Consider the following 16759-nt stretch of genomic DNA (forward strand, 5'->3'; position numbering starts at 1 on the left):
AAAACTTAGACGTGTTGGTATATATATTTCTTTTTTATACGACAAAATGTTTTGCAAACGCAGCCATTTGTATTAGCCAATTTTTAAGACTAGGCTATAGAGTCACCAGATTATGTATTTGATGTAAATAGGAATTACACATACTTTTAAATACATGGTTTCAATATATGTATATACAAGCACATCGATAATATAATTAGGCCATAATATATACTGTGTCAGTTGGAACTTAGTCAGCCTCAAGCCAATTACCTACACCACTTAATTATCAATCATCGTAGACTAGTTTCTCGCATAACCCATAACGCAGGGCGTTGCAGCTGACGTCATTCAGTGTGAAGTCTCTCTCTGCGCCCCAAATTTCGATGCAGTCCTCTCCTGTCGAATGGCTGGGTTCATTGGGTGACCACGGGAGATCACTGTTCAGTGCCGGTTTCCCGTCTAGCCATTTAAACGAACCTTCCACGTCGGTGTCAGTTATTCCGACCCAAAGGCCGATCCACTCTGGGCCCCTATACAGATGACGTCCAACTTTCCTACGCGAAAGTGAACAGCGTTTTGAATGTTGTCTTTGAACGTCAAAGTCAATTGGACTCACCTTCTTATGTTGGGGCTAGTTCGAATTCCTTCTACGGCAATATCTCCGCCCCAGGACTGACATATCTGCCTACCTCTTGAGAAGTTGACCTCGTCAAGAGTAAGCTTGTATGCATGTTTTGGTCCAACAAGTTTCCATCCATTATCAAGCAGAGCTTTTCATAATACAAATAAATTTGTATTATTTATTCTTGCATATGTGTTGTAATAAAGTTTTCTTACCTCTAACTTTCTCTTGCGAACCTCCCTGCAAAATGAGATATTTTAAATGGCGAATTACTCATGTTTCTGTATACTAGGAGAATTATTGTTACTAACATTATTAAGCTAATTGCCATCTCTTCTGAAAATATGTTTTGGGAAATTGTACATGCATGAAATTTTTCTAATATATAATTAAAGCATGACTATATTTGGAATATAAGAATTTGGGCATTTGTAAATGTTGTGCTGGTTGGAAGAAAGAAATAAGCGATAGCATAGACAACGGAGTGAAGAATTAAATAGAGATAAAGGAGTTTTCAATGACAAATAAAGCCTTTGGCTTTATGTGATTCCAATACATTAATAAAGCCTATCATACGCAATAATACACTAAAAACGTACCCGAGCAGCTTCTGATCTTAAAGCCACGAAGAAAATGCAAAGAAGTTGCAATACAAGCAGCATTTTTGCACAAGCTCGTTAGATGCAAAACCTGTTGACTACTGACATATAACAGAACTGCCGAGGACACGTACAACTCGCCTGAAAGGTAACCTGCAAATGAACGTTGGACCTTTTTGATCCTGCAAAGGGCGTTGGAGACGTTTCAAAGCATTTGTTGACGTCAAAGCAAAATTTAAGCAAACAGAACAAAAATTTTATGAAAAGTTGAATTGTTTCCGCTATCCTGCCCGTAAACCAAGCAGCGGTTACAAAAGGATTATTGCAGGCGCCTTAGGCAATAAAACGGTGGTCGAGTCAAGTTCTTAAAATAGAGTAGGCCTACACTCCAGATCTAGACTCTAGAACAGTGTTTCTCAAACTTTTTGCGATCGCGTACCACTCGTTCGTTTTTTTTGCTACACTGCGTACCACCTGGCTCCTGAATGACTTATTTTACTCAAATGTACCGGTATTTATTAGTTATTACCGTTATTACTATACCATAACACCAATGAATAGCAAGAAAACACAATTTAATTTGATAGAAGCAACTGTTTCTTCTGCACAAGCTTGTCTATCCGGGGCAACACATTACTCACAGCACATCGAAAATCATGTTCAGCGGTACGCGGTACCACTTAAAAAGCTCTCGCGTACCACTAGTGGTACGCGTACCACAGTTTGAGAACCACTGCTCTAGAAGGTTCAACTAAAAAATCAAGAGTGCCTTTAAAAATAAGTGCTTTAAAGTTTAAAGTGCTTACAACACTAGTAGATAATTGCAGTAAAATTAACTCGATACTGGAAGTAGAACGTACGGTAAACAAGCAGGAGCGACGTATCTATAAGGAATCAACTGGATTGTAATACAAATAAATTGACCTTTCCTAGGTTTCTAAATGCCATTCAATTGTTTAAACATTTTACGGAATAATCGTGTTGGTACAACAAAAACAAAACCTCCAATAACCACCGCAATTAAAAAAGAATTAAGCATTTAGAAAAATGAAAGGTTGCAAATAAGATGTATACATACAATACAAATGCTGCATTGAACAATTGAAATTTCTACGTAAAAAGTCTCTGTTAAAAGTGCCTGCTAAGAGATTAATATAGTTTTAATAATATAGTTTCAGTTGTGGTAGGCTTTATTGTAAACGCGTATTAAACTTTAATAAAAAAACATCACCAATCGTAGGCTAGCAAGCTTAAAAAACAATTTGACTTCGTGCAAAAGTCTCTTTTTATCACTTAAATCTTGATGTACATGTGACAACGTATACTTTCCGGTACTTGAAAGGTTGTAAGTTAATTGTCTTAAACCTTAATCTACGTCAGATTCCGCTTTGACCTTTCCATTAAACAAACACCGTATACACTGTGAAGTGGAAAATTATCAATTTCGCTTACGGCCTGGAGTAAGAACTACCAGCCCAAATTGTTTATGACGATAACAAGGCGTCGGAACAAAAACCGCATCTCGACAATAATCTTCTTATACGGTGACACAACTGTCAGATAACTTATATCACCTGCAGCAACCACACACACAATCTTAAAATTATCCAAGTTGAGAAAAAATAAACGAGAGTTTTTTGCGGAGGAATTTTGTAAACTCGGAAAACGATTTTATCGTCTAAAAACGTGCTGGCGTATGGTGAAAAATTTCATATAAAAGAACTTCTCAAGCCTCAGTTGTCAAACTCGTTGAGGTCAACTTAGAAGAGAGTTAGTTTCTGAACGTGGATGCTTTGGTTAGACCGTTGAAGATTTGAACGTTGTCAGAAAAAAACAACGATGTTCACCCTTTCTCTTGTTCTATGTCTTTTTGGTGTTACGTTGGCCACCCCGATTCGCCACGAAGTAAGTGAAGGGTTTAACCTCGTTTTAAATACGATACCGTAACTTTTTCTTGTTGGCGTTTCTAGTTATTTGTCAGATGTGTGATGTGTCAGACACGTCATGTTTGAGGATTTAAACAATTATTTTAAGCATTACTTCCCACCGCTGTCTACTATTCTACCTCCGCCTCCGTTCACCATCGATCCGATCACCTATGAAACTATCGATCCACCCAGAACCTATCCGCCCAGAACCTATCCACCCACCACCGACCCACCAACCGACCCACCTGGATATGAGGGTAAGTAAAAGGTACGCTTTGGATTTTTGAATTCATGACAGTATGCTAAAATCCTCTCGAAATTTCATTGTTGAAACACGATTGGTTAACCGGGCTCATTTATAGATGGATGGTACTTGGCCGGAGATTTTGCTTACAAGCTCACTGTCGGTCAACATAGCTGGTGGGCCGGTCGAATGGCTTGCCAAGCAATGGGCGGCGACATCGCGGTAAACGGCGTTAGAAACAACGCAATAAGATGGTGGGTTTTGTCGGAAAATTTGTGAGCATAAAAATATAATTCATCGGGTTTGTTTTCCACAGGCAGGTGGCGCAAGAGCTCTACGTGGGGCCCGTCTGGATCGGACTCTGGGTCGGACTCGACGGTCTGGAAACAGATATGAAGTGGAAGTGGACTGACGGCCAAGACGCCAAAGATGAAGATATCGTCTGGTCTCCCTCAGAGCCGAACGGGGACACGAGAGAGAACTGCGGCGAAATGTGGGGAGAAGCGAGAAGATTTACGATGAATGACAACCCCTGTTGTGACAAGCGTTATGCCTTGTGTGAGAAGAAGATTGAGTCCTAAACGACCAAAGATGTTCTAGCAGAGCTTGCTTTGGCTTTATTGCATTAGTGACGATTAAAGTTTTGCTTGTTTATAAAGCGCTTGAAGTTGTACGTTTGAAATATCATATCGTTTTTTTTTTGAAAAAGCTGGCAAAATTTTAAAAAGCTACCGTCATTCTTGTACACTGTATATGCCTAAAGTTCAATAGAAAACAAACATACGATCTCAGCAGCTATTAATGACAATATTGTAGCTTGCACATATCTTGGCCAATTATTTTGAGATTCGAACTGACCAAATTGAATAAAGCTTTTCTCTCATAAAATATTACCAGATGGATGCAAATAATTAATAAATTCAAGAAGGCGGACGATTTACACTTTTGGGTGTCGTTTGGTCATTTTTTTGAGAAGATAAATCCTACCAAGAACGCAAGCCTCCATTAGACATAATCATCATATCCGTAAAACTATAGAACAAATAAATAGTTTCATTACGAATTTATTGCCGAGCATCGATAAAGACACTGGAAAACAAAGTTTATTTAAAAAAACTAAGTAAATAGCACTCGAAATGAAAAGCAAATAAAATATGATGACGCAATAATCGAACTACAAAAAGCAACACTAAAACAAAAAATAATGACACAAATATACAACAACAACAAATACAGAAGAGATTTATTTGAATCAATGAAGTGATTGTTAATTATACATTTAGTAAAAAAAGTAAAATTAATTGATTTTTAGTTACAAAAACCACACGTCCAATTAAAGACTATAAACGGGTTTAAAATGATCGTCTTGCAATTGTATGCAGCGTTAACAAACCCATTAACCCAACCCATTAACAAACCCATTAACAATGGAGACAGGAGCTGAAAGAACAATATAACGCGTTGGTTGTCACAGCAGTGGTTATATTTTAATCATCGTGCGGTTGTTGTATCACTAAGCGGTTTATGCGTTTGTCATATGTGTGTCGCTTTGTATATACTCGTACATGTTGGTGGTTGTAGTATTTTAAATACAAAAGTAAGTGAAAAGTTGCTATTTTCCGGCTCAGAGGTAGGGGAAGGTAGGGTAAAGCGGACCAACGGGGTAAAGTGGCACACCCCTCTTATTTTCTTAATAAAGTTTTTTAACCACGCGGATACCACTAAGTTTAGTGAAGCATGACATAACGTGGTGGCACACGCCATTATTCGAGGTTACGTGGAAAAAAAGGCAAGAAAAGAAACGGAATTCGTTTTTTGTACTCTCTGATCTATTGAAAGGTATGTCTTGTAACTTAGATTTTATTTTACATGCATAAGGTAGAAGTTTGGTTGAATGGTAGAAAGGAGTTTTACTGTATCACGTACGCATTACATAGGTTCATTCCGCTTACTGACTAGCCAAAATTTGGCCAACAGTCAAAATAATAGTAACCAAGGGGTGGGGGTAAAGTGGACCAGTGGTGGTCCACTTTACCCCGTCGTTAACTTTTTCTTGTTTATAGTTTCATGACCGAATTAGGTGATGTTTATCTTGTAATCCTGTTTTGTAGAATGCCTTGTAACCGCCAAAGGACATCAACTCAACAATCTTGGACCGAAGAGGCTATGACTATCGCCATTCGGGCAGTAAATGAAAAGAGAATGGGCTACCAACCTATCAACCAACCTGAGACAACCCAGGGAGAGTTGTAACGCAATTTCAAATCGGAAGACTATTTGGAAATGCCTACATCCGTGCGTCAACTGCTAGTAATGCCATCAGCGGTTTCAAGGAATGTGGAATCGTACCTTACAATCCTGACGTTTTTGGAGAGGCTGACTTTGCTCCATCGGATGTTACTGATATTCCTATTAATCCTGTTCCAACCAACACCGAATCTTACTCCGTTAATGTTAGTTCAACTAGCATTGACTTGTGTGATGGCAGAAATATTGGCTTAGATGCGGCTGGTCTTCCCGAGATGCCTGAATCGTTACCTGCACAGCCAATAGATGTAGCCCAACCGTCCTCTCCTGAAGATGCAAATCCCAGTTTCACAATTATAAGTCCTGTTGAACTGCTTCCTATGCAGAAAGCAACTCACACTCGCAAAAGAGGAAGTCTAAGAGAGGTGCAACTGCTATTTTAACCAGTTCACCATACAAGAAGCAGTTGGCTGCAACGAATCGTAGCCAATCCGCGGTATCTGGCAACAGCAGTAAAACAAGTTCATCGAAAAAGCGTTCTATGAAGAAAGCTAAGGTTTCCAGGTCATCAATGCAGCAGAAGGACACAGTCGATGAAAGTGATAACAACGTAGATGCAGAATGCTTTTACTGCAACGAAATGTATTCCAAATCATCCGAGAATGATGGGTGGATCCAGTGCTCCAAATGCATGCGATGGGCGCATGAAGCCTGCTCTGGGTGTAATGAAGAGGATGACAACTTTATTTGTGAATTATGTTTTTAAAAATTGATGGTGAACTGCGATTACTTTCATAACTACTTCGCTTATGATGACAATTTGTAAATAAATTGATTGTGATGTGGAACAAATTGCCTTGTTTACTCAAAACTTACGGTGGTCCACTTTACCCCACACATGTGGGGTAAAGTGGACTATTGGAGGTGCTTTTAAATCAAAAAATTTTTATGTAAGAAAGCAAGCAATCAATAAAAGGGCACTTCAAAAATTAGCGAAATACCTTAGAGTTAACTCTCAAAACAAACAAGTCAAATGTTTTGGTGAAATCAGTGAATTGTAACGATTTAAGCCTTAGGTGGTCCGCTTTACCCCACCCTCCCCTATAGCTTTCAAATTTAACTTTTTTAGTGTAGAATACCAACGACTTGTTCAACAAAAATTTGTTCTATTTGCTGGTAAGTTGCAGTGTAATGTTTTCCAAAGTTGAAAAAAGTAGAAACCGTTTAAAATAGTTTCCTTTGAGGTTGAACGTGGTGGTATGTTGTTACAAGTTAACCAATGAGGGAACGTAAATTATTATCCCAGAATCTTGTTTTAGATATAAGTAAAGTGCTCAGCGAACAGTATAAGAAAATCAATAATTGTGGTAACAAAAAGCAGATATTCTTTTGACATAAACTCCAAATATTAACATGCTGCTGCAAAACATTACAGTAAGGTTCATTTCAACCTGTTACGAATATATTGTCCAAACGTTGTAATTAGCAACCAATAAAGAATCGACTGTGACTTTGTTTTCCACAATATATAACAACCAAGACAGCGACGGAGTAGATTTTCGAATTTTAAGAAAATAAAAAGGCTGTACTTTGTCGAAAATCATCGAATAGTTAAGTAGCTTACGTGCACAGGTCTTGATAATTTGTAAACATGATAATTGGGGCCTACTCCGATCCCTCCAGATGCACAGGCCATAAAGCTCGCTCACAATGGGCAACGCCATGTACTGTATCTCGTATGATGAGTATACCACCAAAAACACGACGTAGAAACAACAAAATCTTGACGCTAAACTTTCTTCTGTTTAAAGCCCACACAATCGAAGTAATGTTTACAGGTACATTTCTTTGCACAGGACAACTTTGTAACATGCTAAAATAAATGACGTCGATCTTGCCCGTAGGCAACATTTCAGAAAAGTTCAGATAAAGTTGCTTGCACCAAAATATTTTCTGTTTTATACGAGCGCAGCCCACGCAAACGGTACTGAAAACTGTTAGATGTGTTTATGGTGCGACCGATGCGAAATTTATCCTGGCTGGGAGCAATTCCGCGCATATTAACAAACAACCTAAAACCGCGGAAAAATCGCTCTATAAAAGAGATCATGTTAGCTATGATTGTCCAATTCACTCAAACCTTTTCAGTGGAAGAGTATTTTTCTGCTACTTTGTTCAAGTTCAAGGTCTTGTTTTAGAAAAGAAGACTCCAACGTTTGCACGATGCTGAAGATGATGTATTTCTGTTTGGTTGTTGTTTTCTACATCGGAAGCACTTCTTGGGCCCACCCAGTGGCGTTAGATCAGAATCAAAGCAACGACGGACAGGTTAATACGTTAGAAACCAGATTTGATTAAAACGTATGAGATCAATTTGCCACGTAGAATACTGCTTTATAAAATATGCTTTCGTACATTCTCTGAAGTTTTCAAAATATTTTTACAGGGTTCTGGAGAATCAATTAACCAAGACATTAGACGACGTAAGCTAAAGCTATATTTCTATGGCAAAACGTATACGCTAATTACATTATATTATTTGACCTTTTGCAGCCAGTCTCTAAAATAAAACTCAAACATAAATGAGTTTTACCCAACTTTTTGCCTTACTTCATCCAAACCTATTCATGATGTTGATCTTGTATCGAAATAAATTTATCTGATCTTTAGAACTTACCAACGAGGGCTGGTACCTAACCGGTCACTTCGCTTATAAGCTGACTACAGAGAGACAGAGTTGGTGGGCTGGCCGATACGCTTGTCAGTCAATGGGAGGAGAACTTGCCGTCCACGGAGTGAGAGACAATGCTCTGCGGTGGTGAGTTTCTTGGTATCTTCCATCTGTTGCATCTTCTTTTCCTCATCGCTGATTGACACGCTTCTTCATTTTCTTTAGGGAGATTGCAAGGGAATTGTACGTCGGACCGGTTTGGATCGGACTCTGGGTCGGACTCGACGATCTGGAAACGGACATGAAGTGGAAGTGGACTGATGGTAGCCTAGCAACAGACAACGAAATTGTTTGGTCCCCGCAGGAGCCCAACGGAGGCAGGAGAGAGAACTGCGGCGAGATGTGGGGAGAAGACAGAAGATTCACAATGAATGATAACCCGTGTTGTGATGATCGCTACGCTTTGTGCGAGAGAAAAATTGTGTCTTGAATCCTCCTGAACTTGTAAAGGCGTCAAGACAGAATTCCAAGTTGATAAAGTTTTCTCTGCTCTGTTGCGCCTAAACTGAGCCAAATAAAATCGTTGACTTTAAATTCTCGTGATTTTTAAAATGCTGTCAGGAAATTCTTAAAAAATCTTTGGCTTAAAGCGTTTATACAGCACACGCTCGGTCTAAAAATATGCTTGATTATTAAAAAAGATACCTAAACTTGAGAAACCCAACAGATACACACAAATAATACACAACTGCTTACGCCTTAACGTCATACCAAATTCAAGATAGCTTGTTGAAACATGTTTAGCGATTAAAACACAGTTCTGTATAAATCTTGCCAGATAGGCCGGTCACGTATAGACCAAAGTAATTATTCCCTAAATAAACTCGTTTAAACTTTTGCAAAACTTGTCCATAATTATGAAAGAAAAATGTCAAAGAGCCCTGTATACCGGTAACAAAGCACATTGACAACAAAGGTGACGTTTGACCAGAAATGCTATAGTGCCAACAAACTTAAATTTAACCTTTGCAAGCGCCGACAAGTTGTAGAGTTAATGTGTCGCCAGCTAAATAGTAAGTTGTTGCATGGTGACATATCTGTGTTATCACATTCGTAAACTGACATTCCATGTTCAAATAAATTATATCATCTTTTGCTGACCTTAATTCAAAATATTTGGATAAAACCACAGTTTTGTTTTTCTGCATTTTCGAGTTACTCAATTAATGTAAGTGCCGACGAAACGAAAAGATAAGCTGCCGCCAGGGGGTCATCTAAAAACTGAAGAGGGGCCAGTTAACCCTAAAACCCTCTCATTGCGAGGACCCTGACTGACTTGTCTATACCTTATCGTTTACAAATTAATTCGTGCGTCACAGTGTTGCAAGAAACCATTTCCATAAATTACGCATGCAGACAGTGAACAACGAACAACTAAAATTTGAAACGTCATCTAGTTCACAGTTATTCCACCATTGTTGCGAATATACATACAAAATAAACGCGAACTTTGTTTGTTTAAATTTGCTTAAATCAGGAATGAAAATGATTTTTTGATAAACGACGAACAATCATGCATGGAATGAGCCAGAGTATGGCGCATGGCAAAATCCTGATTTAGACTTGCGTCAAAACATCTGTTACTTGCTTCATTGATTGAAACAGTTTAAAGTATTACTTTTCGAATCATATAATTTAACAAATTCCTCTGCAAACGATGTTTGTGGAACGATGGTTATAGGAAGTGTATTGTCATGTAGGCGCAGAAGGTATTTAAAGAAAAATTACCCAACGAAAAAGCGAATACGGGATCCCCGCGACCAAAAATACCACACCATGCTCTGTTAGATTTTAAAACGTTGACCAAAACCCAAATCCAAAATTTCTTCTAAGCGTAACTTGTTGCATCAGATATGAGGAAACCGCATAAGTGGGAGGTGCTTCTTTGACATTTGTTATAAACACTTTTGTCGCTTTTGGCATAATTAACTGCGTAAGAAAGTTAAAAATGCGCCAACCTACGCAGTTGTCAGCAGTGCAAGATTAACTACAAATACAAGGTTATTTCTGATAAGCGCACCGAGTTTCACAGTTACACGAAAACATGATTAGGAAAATTTTTATGAGGTAATGACGAGTATAGTGTATTTTATTGAAGCGCAAAAAACACAAGCACAAATATGTACAAAAATAATTTACAAATCACTGTTCATTAAATATAACACGGTCCATACAAACGTTTACGCGGGTTCGCGTCGAAGTGCTTCGCAAATTTTAACGATTTAGTCGTGGTAGGGCTCATCTCCATAAAGGCCCTGGCTCGTCTCGCGTAGAGCGAGCGTTTAACTGCAGCAATTATAGTTTTTGTGCTAAAAACCCCTCTTCAAAGATGATCGCGTTCCTGTGACGTCAAATTTGTTGTTTAATTACTATATCCAGTAAAATCGTCATGTCAAGCGTTTCACACTCGAGAGTTTCGGGGAGATGCATATTTATTATTTCTGTTACGACCTTAAAGGAGATAGCGGTTCCGGTGGAAACGGTACCAACTCTGCACGCGTAGTGCCATATAGGGGCGATTTTTACAGTTAAATAAACGTGCAGTGCACGAGACCTTTAGTTAATTCGAAATATACATGAGTCACATGACAAATGTGCACAACGTTCTGTTCATCTCACTGATCGTCTTTACTCTCTGAAAATGGATGTAAAATGGTGGGGGGTGTGTTTGGATAAACGAGGTTTTGTCATGATCGACGCATATAGTGCTAGTTAAGACGTTGCAGATTGCGAGAAAAAAAATGCACTTTAGTTTCATTAAAGCTTCATCATAAAACTTTATCATACGTTTTGTTCCGACGAGCTAAGAGGTTGAAATTTGGTTGAAGAACAAATAATTACAAGCGGCAAGTTAATTTTTTTTCACAGTCGCAAAGTGAGGATGTTGAGCTTAAATACAAAAGTTGGTTTGCACAAGATTTGCGGTTTAAATTGACACTTCTACCTCTTAACTGAAAAGAAAAGCTTCATTCAGCATCAGTTTTACTACCACAAAGCCATGAAAATGCGTTATTATATGTGTGGGCAGGTTTGGCATCGTAGATGTTTAGAGAGGCCTTTGTGCTAAGTATAGCATATAACAAGGTGCGCTGTTTGCAAGTTATAGAAAAAGAGCGGTTGTTTCGTTTAAAGTGGAAACTATATGTAGCTTTGTAGCCTAATCTATTCGGATTTAAACAAAGTTTTTCTGCCCAAAACCTATAACCAAAGTGAATTCATTCGTCATTTGCTCGCAAGTAAAGCGAGTTTTTATGTTGATTTTCGACGAATCAAAATTTCTAAAGAGAAAATTGTCGTTTTTTGGTGTTGCATCATTTGCTCGTCGCTGATGACAAGTTCGTGGGCATCGCCAGTTCAAAACGACCAGATTCAAGAGGTAAATTCTTTGCAAAAATAGCATGTTACATATATAAGGCTATACCTGACATACCGGTTATTGGTAAATCAACGGTTTTATTTCGCAGGGCTCGGTACCGGTTCGCATGTCCAATATAGGCTACACATTACTTTGACAAATATTCCAAGACCATATTTAACGCGCAAGCATGCGGGTGGTAAAGTGCACAACGGCATCGCAATATCTCTACCAAAGTTTTCAGTTTAGTTAAAATGCATGTTATTTCGCCCGCCAGAATGGTTTGCACCCATATTGTGTTTTGTCAAAATGTATGTATGTTTTAGCAATCTAAAGTAAACGTACAGTATGTAGCTATAAGTTACGTATCTCTTCTAGTCATATAAGTGCAGCACTGCTTATTAACAACATGACCACAAAACGTTTTAATAAAAGTATTGTGTGTCTTGCCTTAATAATTATACGAAATAAATTGAAAAACTGACCCGAACAACAAAAAGTGCCCGCAGGTCCGAACGCAAGCCGTTGTACAGTAACAAACACATGCAGGATGTAGCAGAAATGAGACGCGTAGGAGGTTTTGGCAAACAAAGCAAAAACGCATACAAACGTTAACAAAGAGCTCGGTTGTGTTGGTGCTGATAAAACCGAGATTTCGAGTTTCGTATATATGTTCAAGTAAAAAATTGATAACGGAAACTTCGCGGAGCACTTGATACTCCGCATCGCGTGCATGACTTTTTCGTGGCGTAGCCTGCGGCTCTTTTCTTTCTTCTGGATAGGATTGTCAATAAAGTGTGCAGAAAAGCGCGATTAGTTAACACAAAATATTCTCGAATCAAGAAGATCACTTTACTGAATTTCAACATTTTAAGACCTGTGGGAAAAGCATGCTGCGTAAACTGATCTTTCTTATCTGCTCTGCAATTATTTGCTTGATGTTGGCGAAGAGCTCATGGGCTTCGCCGTCTGACAACGACGATCAGGTAATTCGGGAAATTTGCAAAAAATGCAATGTCTTTGTGCATCTTATGTTGGTGCTTAATAGTAGTTGCAGCTTATACTTTGCAGCAAAAGTGAATAGTTTGTAAAGAGTAGAGCAAAAGCTTTGTTTTAATCTCCGAAAATGTTGTTTTATCCTCGAAACGTTTGTTGTAATAATGTATTCGAAAAGATTATTGAGTTTTTATTTTTGCTCCAAATGTTTTGCTTTGATATTTATACCCTATTGCAAATAACTTTGTTCTACAGGATTCGAATGAGTTCTATGAAGAAGTTCTAAGACAAGGTAAGGATTCGACATATAGAGCATATACCAACAAGCTTTGATCGTAACAAATGCATAAAATAACCATAATTTCTATTTAGTCTTAGCTCAAGATGGTTGGTTTGTGATCGGTTCTTATGCTTACAAAGTAACAAGGTACCGTCGTTCTTGGTTACAAACCCGGGAGTCTTGTAAAGAGATGGGCGGATACCTCGCCTACCAAGGCATCAGAAATAACACTTTGAAAAGGTAAAATAGGAATACTTATGTTTTTATAAATAGCATAACATATTTCTTTGCGCTTACCACTCACCTCTATCGTTTTCTCTACCGATGGAAACTTTTGAACTAAACTTAGCTATCTAGTTTTAGCCAAGACGGATAAATGTTGTGTACAAAAGCGAGCCAAGCGCATTGCAATGGGGTCGCAAAACGCGTATTGAAAAGATTAAAGTCTACATTATCTTTTAGGGAAGTTGGAAGAGCTATCATCGGCTCCCGGTACTCGGAAGGAATCTGGATAGGACTCAATGACAGATTGGAGGAATCTGAGTGGATTTGGCTGGACGGTAGCAGGGCGGATACGATCGAATGGGACATAAATGAACCAAACGGATTTGGATTAGAGAACTGCGGAGAGATGTGGGACGAGAACAAGAAATTTATGATAAATGACGAGGGGTGTTGTGACCTTCATCAAGGGTTGTGTGAAAGAAAAATCGCGTTATAATTATGACGTGATTATTCAATTGACAAATGTAATGTTGTTATAACATGTTAACTTCACAGATAGTGAATATCGTATTTGTAAAATTTGCGTGATTCCTTTAAATGATTCTTGTTCTTTAAACGATTGTAAAATATATCTGACATTATCCGTGCTTATGGTTTTTGTATACTGACACACACCAATATGTTGCAAAGCAGCGTGGAAAACGTTGAATAAAATGAAATTACGTTACTCAATTTTACAAAGTTTATAATTAATTTACTGCAAGGTACAGCAATCAGCAAACACGTGTACAGTCAAAATACATAGACTGCTCACACAGCAAAATCTAACGAATTGCGAACTCGGTTTATGAAACCGGTTTTTATAAAAAGATGCAAAGGGGTGTCATATTTTCTCACTATGTCTTCAGAAAGTTAAGCACTGTAGTTTTCTGCTTCACGCCTTATTATTAAATTGTTTTTTGGCTAAAACGCAAAGCAAAGGCAAGAATTCATGCGTAGGATGATACCACAAACAAACTTGGGTATAGACATTGAACGGTTTTGTCTTTTACTTTATAGTTTCACAAATAATTACTGCATGATTATAATTATTTATACGAAACTTTTCATCCGGCTGCGTGCAGCATTTTTTACTTTTCACAACATCGATTGCGGCTCTTTCACATACCGTTAATATTGTCATCAGACTTTTATACCTTTTGCAGGAGCACGTAGCTTTCTACAAAAAGCACAGAAAAAGCGACGTGGGGCGAGAACAAGAAATTTATGATAAATGACGTGGGGTGTTGTGACCTTCATCATGGGTTGTGTGAAAGAAAAATCGCGTTATAATTATGACGTGATTATTCAATTGACAAATGTAATGTTGTTATAACATGTTAACTTCACAGATGGTGAATATCGTATTTGTAAAATTTGCGTGATTCCTTTAAATGATTCTTGTTCTTTAAACGATTGTAAAATATATCTGACATTATCCGTGCTTATGGTTTTTGTATACTGACACACGCCAATATGTTGCAAAGCAGCGTGGAAAACGTTGAATAAAATGAAATTACGTTACTCAATTTTACAAAGTTTATAATTAATTTACTGCAAGGTACAGCAATCAGCAAACACGTGTACAGTCAAAATACATAGACTGCTCACACAGCAAAATCTAACGAATTGCGAACTCGGTTTATGAAACCGGTTTTTATAAAAAAATGCAAAGGGGTGTCATATTTTCTCACTATGTCTTCAGAAAGTTAAGCACTGTAGTTTTCTGCTTCACGCCTTATTATTAAATTGTTTTTTGGCTAAAACGCAAAGCAAAGGCAAGAATTCATGCGTAGGATGATACCACAAACAAACTTGGGTATAGACATTGAACGGTTTTGTCTTTTACTTTATAGTTTCACAAATAATTACTGCATGATTATAATTATTTATACGAAACTTTTCATCCGGCTGCGTGCAGCATTTTTTACTTTTCACAACATCGATTGCGGCTCTTTCACATACCGTTAATATTGTCATTAGACTTTTATACCTTTTGCAGGAGCACGTAGCTTTCTACAAAAAGCACAGAAAAAGCGACGTGGGGCGAGAACAAGAAATTTATGATAAATGACGAGGGGTGTTGTGACCTTCATCATGGGTTGTGTGAAAGAAAAATCGCGTTATAATTATGACGTGATTATTCAATTGACAAATGTAATGTTGTTATAACATGTTAACTTCACAGATAGTGAATATCGTATTTGTAAAATTTGCGTGATTCCTTTAAATGATTCTTGTTCTTTAAACGATTGTAAAATATATCTGACATTATCCGTGCTTATGGTTTTTGTATACTGACACACGCCAATATGTTGCAAAGCAGCGTGGAAAACGTTGAATAAAATGAAATTATGTTACTCAATTTTACAAAGTTTATAATTAATTTACTGCAAGGTACAGCAATCAGCAAACACGTGTACAGTCAAAATGCATGGACTGCTCACACAGCAAAAATTAACGAATTAGAACGCGGTTATGAAACCGGTTTTTATAAAAAAATGCAAAGGGGTGTCATATTTTCTCACTATGTTTTCCGAAAGTTAAGTACTGAAGTTTTCTGTGCCCTGCTTCGCGCCTTATTATTAAATTGTCCTGAGGCTAAAACGCAAAGCAAAGCAAAGGCAAGAATTCATGCGTAGGATGATACCACAAACAAACTTGGGTATAAGCATTGAACGGTTTTGTCTTTTACTTTATAGTTTCACAAATAATTACTGCATGATTATAATTATTCATAAGAAAGTTTTCATCCGGCTGCGTGCAGCATTTTTTACTTTTCACAACATCGCTTGCGGCTCTTTCACATACCGTTAATATTGTCATCAAACTTTTATACCTTCTTCAGGAGCACGTAGCTTTCTACAAAAAGCGCAGAAAAAGCGACGTGGGGTGAGAAATTTATGATGAATGACGAGGGTTGTTGTGACTAAATTTCTTCATGGGTTGTGTGAAAGAAAAATCGCGTTGTAATTATGACGTGATTATTCAAATTATTCAATTGACAAATGTAATGTTGTTATAACAAGTTAACTTCATAGATAGTGATTATCGTATTTGTAAAATTTGCGTGATTCCTTTAAATGATTCTTGTTCTTTAAACGCTTGTAAGATATATCTGACATTATCCGTGCTTATGGTTGTATACTGACACACACCAATATGTTGCAAAGCAGCGTGGAAAACGTTGAATAAAATGAAATTACGTTACTCAATTTTACAAAGTTTATAAACTTACTACAAGGTACAGCAATCAGCAAACACGTGTACAGCCAAAATACATAGACTGCTCACACAGCAAAATCTAACGAATTGCGAATTCGGTTTATGATACCGGTTTTTATGAAAAAAAATGCAAAGGGTGTCATATTTTCTCACTATGTTTTCAAAAAGTTAAGTACTGAAGTTTTCTGTGCTCTGCTTCGCGCCTTATTATTAAATTGTCTTGAGGCTAAAAAGCAAAGCAAAGCAAAGCAAAGGCAAGAATTCATGCGTAGGATGATACCACAAA

At 37.7% G+C, this 16759-nt stretch overlaps 4 protein-coding genes across 4 annotated transcripts; 3 read left to right on the forward strand and 1 right to left on the reverse strand.

The window, feature by feature from the left end:
* Positions 1–97: 97 nt before the first annotated feature.
* LOC143449017 (C-type lectin domain family 4 member M-like) lies at positions 98–1963 on the reverse strand. Its single transcript, XM_076949035.1, has 4 exons — positions 1204–1963; positions 820–844; positions 599–752; positions 98–536 (listed from the first exon to the last, which is right to left on the reverse strand). Exons 1-4 carry the CDS (start codon positions 1264–1266, stop codon positions 269–271), a joined length of 510 nt encoding a protein of 169 aa, XP_076805150.1. The 5' UTR covers positions 1267–1963; the 3' UTR covers positions 98–268.
* A 940-nt stretch (positions 1964–2903) lies between these two features.
* Positions 2904–4315, forward strand: LOC143449016 (C-type lectin domain family 4 member M-like). The gene is made up of 4 exons (XM_076949034.1): positions 2904–3108; positions 3238–3388; positions 3494–3629; positions 3692–4315. The coding sequence occupies exons 1-4, from the start codon at positions 3043–3045 to the stop codon at positions 3954–3956; spliced, it is 618 nt and encodes a 205-aa protein (XP_076805149.1). The 5' UTR covers positions 2904–3042; the 3' UTR covers positions 3957–4315.
* A 3424-nt stretch (positions 4316–7739) lies between these two features.
* LOC143449378 (regenerating islet-derived protein 4-like) lies at positions 7740–8887 on the forward strand. Its single transcript, XM_076949554.1, has 4 exons — positions 7740–7950; positions 8069–8105; positions 8293–8440; positions 8519–8887. Exons 1-4 carry the CDS (start codon positions 7846–7848, stop codon positions 8781–8783), a joined length of 555 nt encoding a protein of 184 aa, XP_076805669.1. The 5' UTR covers positions 7740–7845; the 3' UTR covers positions 8784–8887.
* Positions 8888–11173: 2286 nt separating this feature from the next.
* On the forward strand, positions 11174–14188 carry LOC143449446 (C-type lectin domain family 17, member A-like). The gene is made up of 5 exons (XM_076949657.1): positions 11174–11729; positions 11818–12694; positions 12960–12996; positions 13077–13224; positions 13447–14188. The coding sequence occupies exons 2-5, from the start codon at positions 12599–12601 to the stop codon at positions 13703–13705; spliced, it is 540 nt and encodes a 179-aa protein (XP_076805772.1). The 5' UTR covers positions 11174–11729; positions 11818–12598; the 3' UTR covers positions 13706–14188.
* The last annotated feature ends 2571 nt before the right edge of the window (positions 14189–16759 follow it).

The sequence above is a fragment of the Clavelina lepadiformis genome, chromosome 3 (assembly GCF_947623445.1).
Source record: "Clavelina lepadiformis chromosome 3, kaClaLepa1.1, whole genome shotgun sequence".
In the NCBI taxonomy this organism is placed as follows: Eukaryota; Metazoa; Chordata; class Ascidiacea; order Aplousobranchia; family Clavelinidae; genus Clavelina; species Clavelina lepadiformis.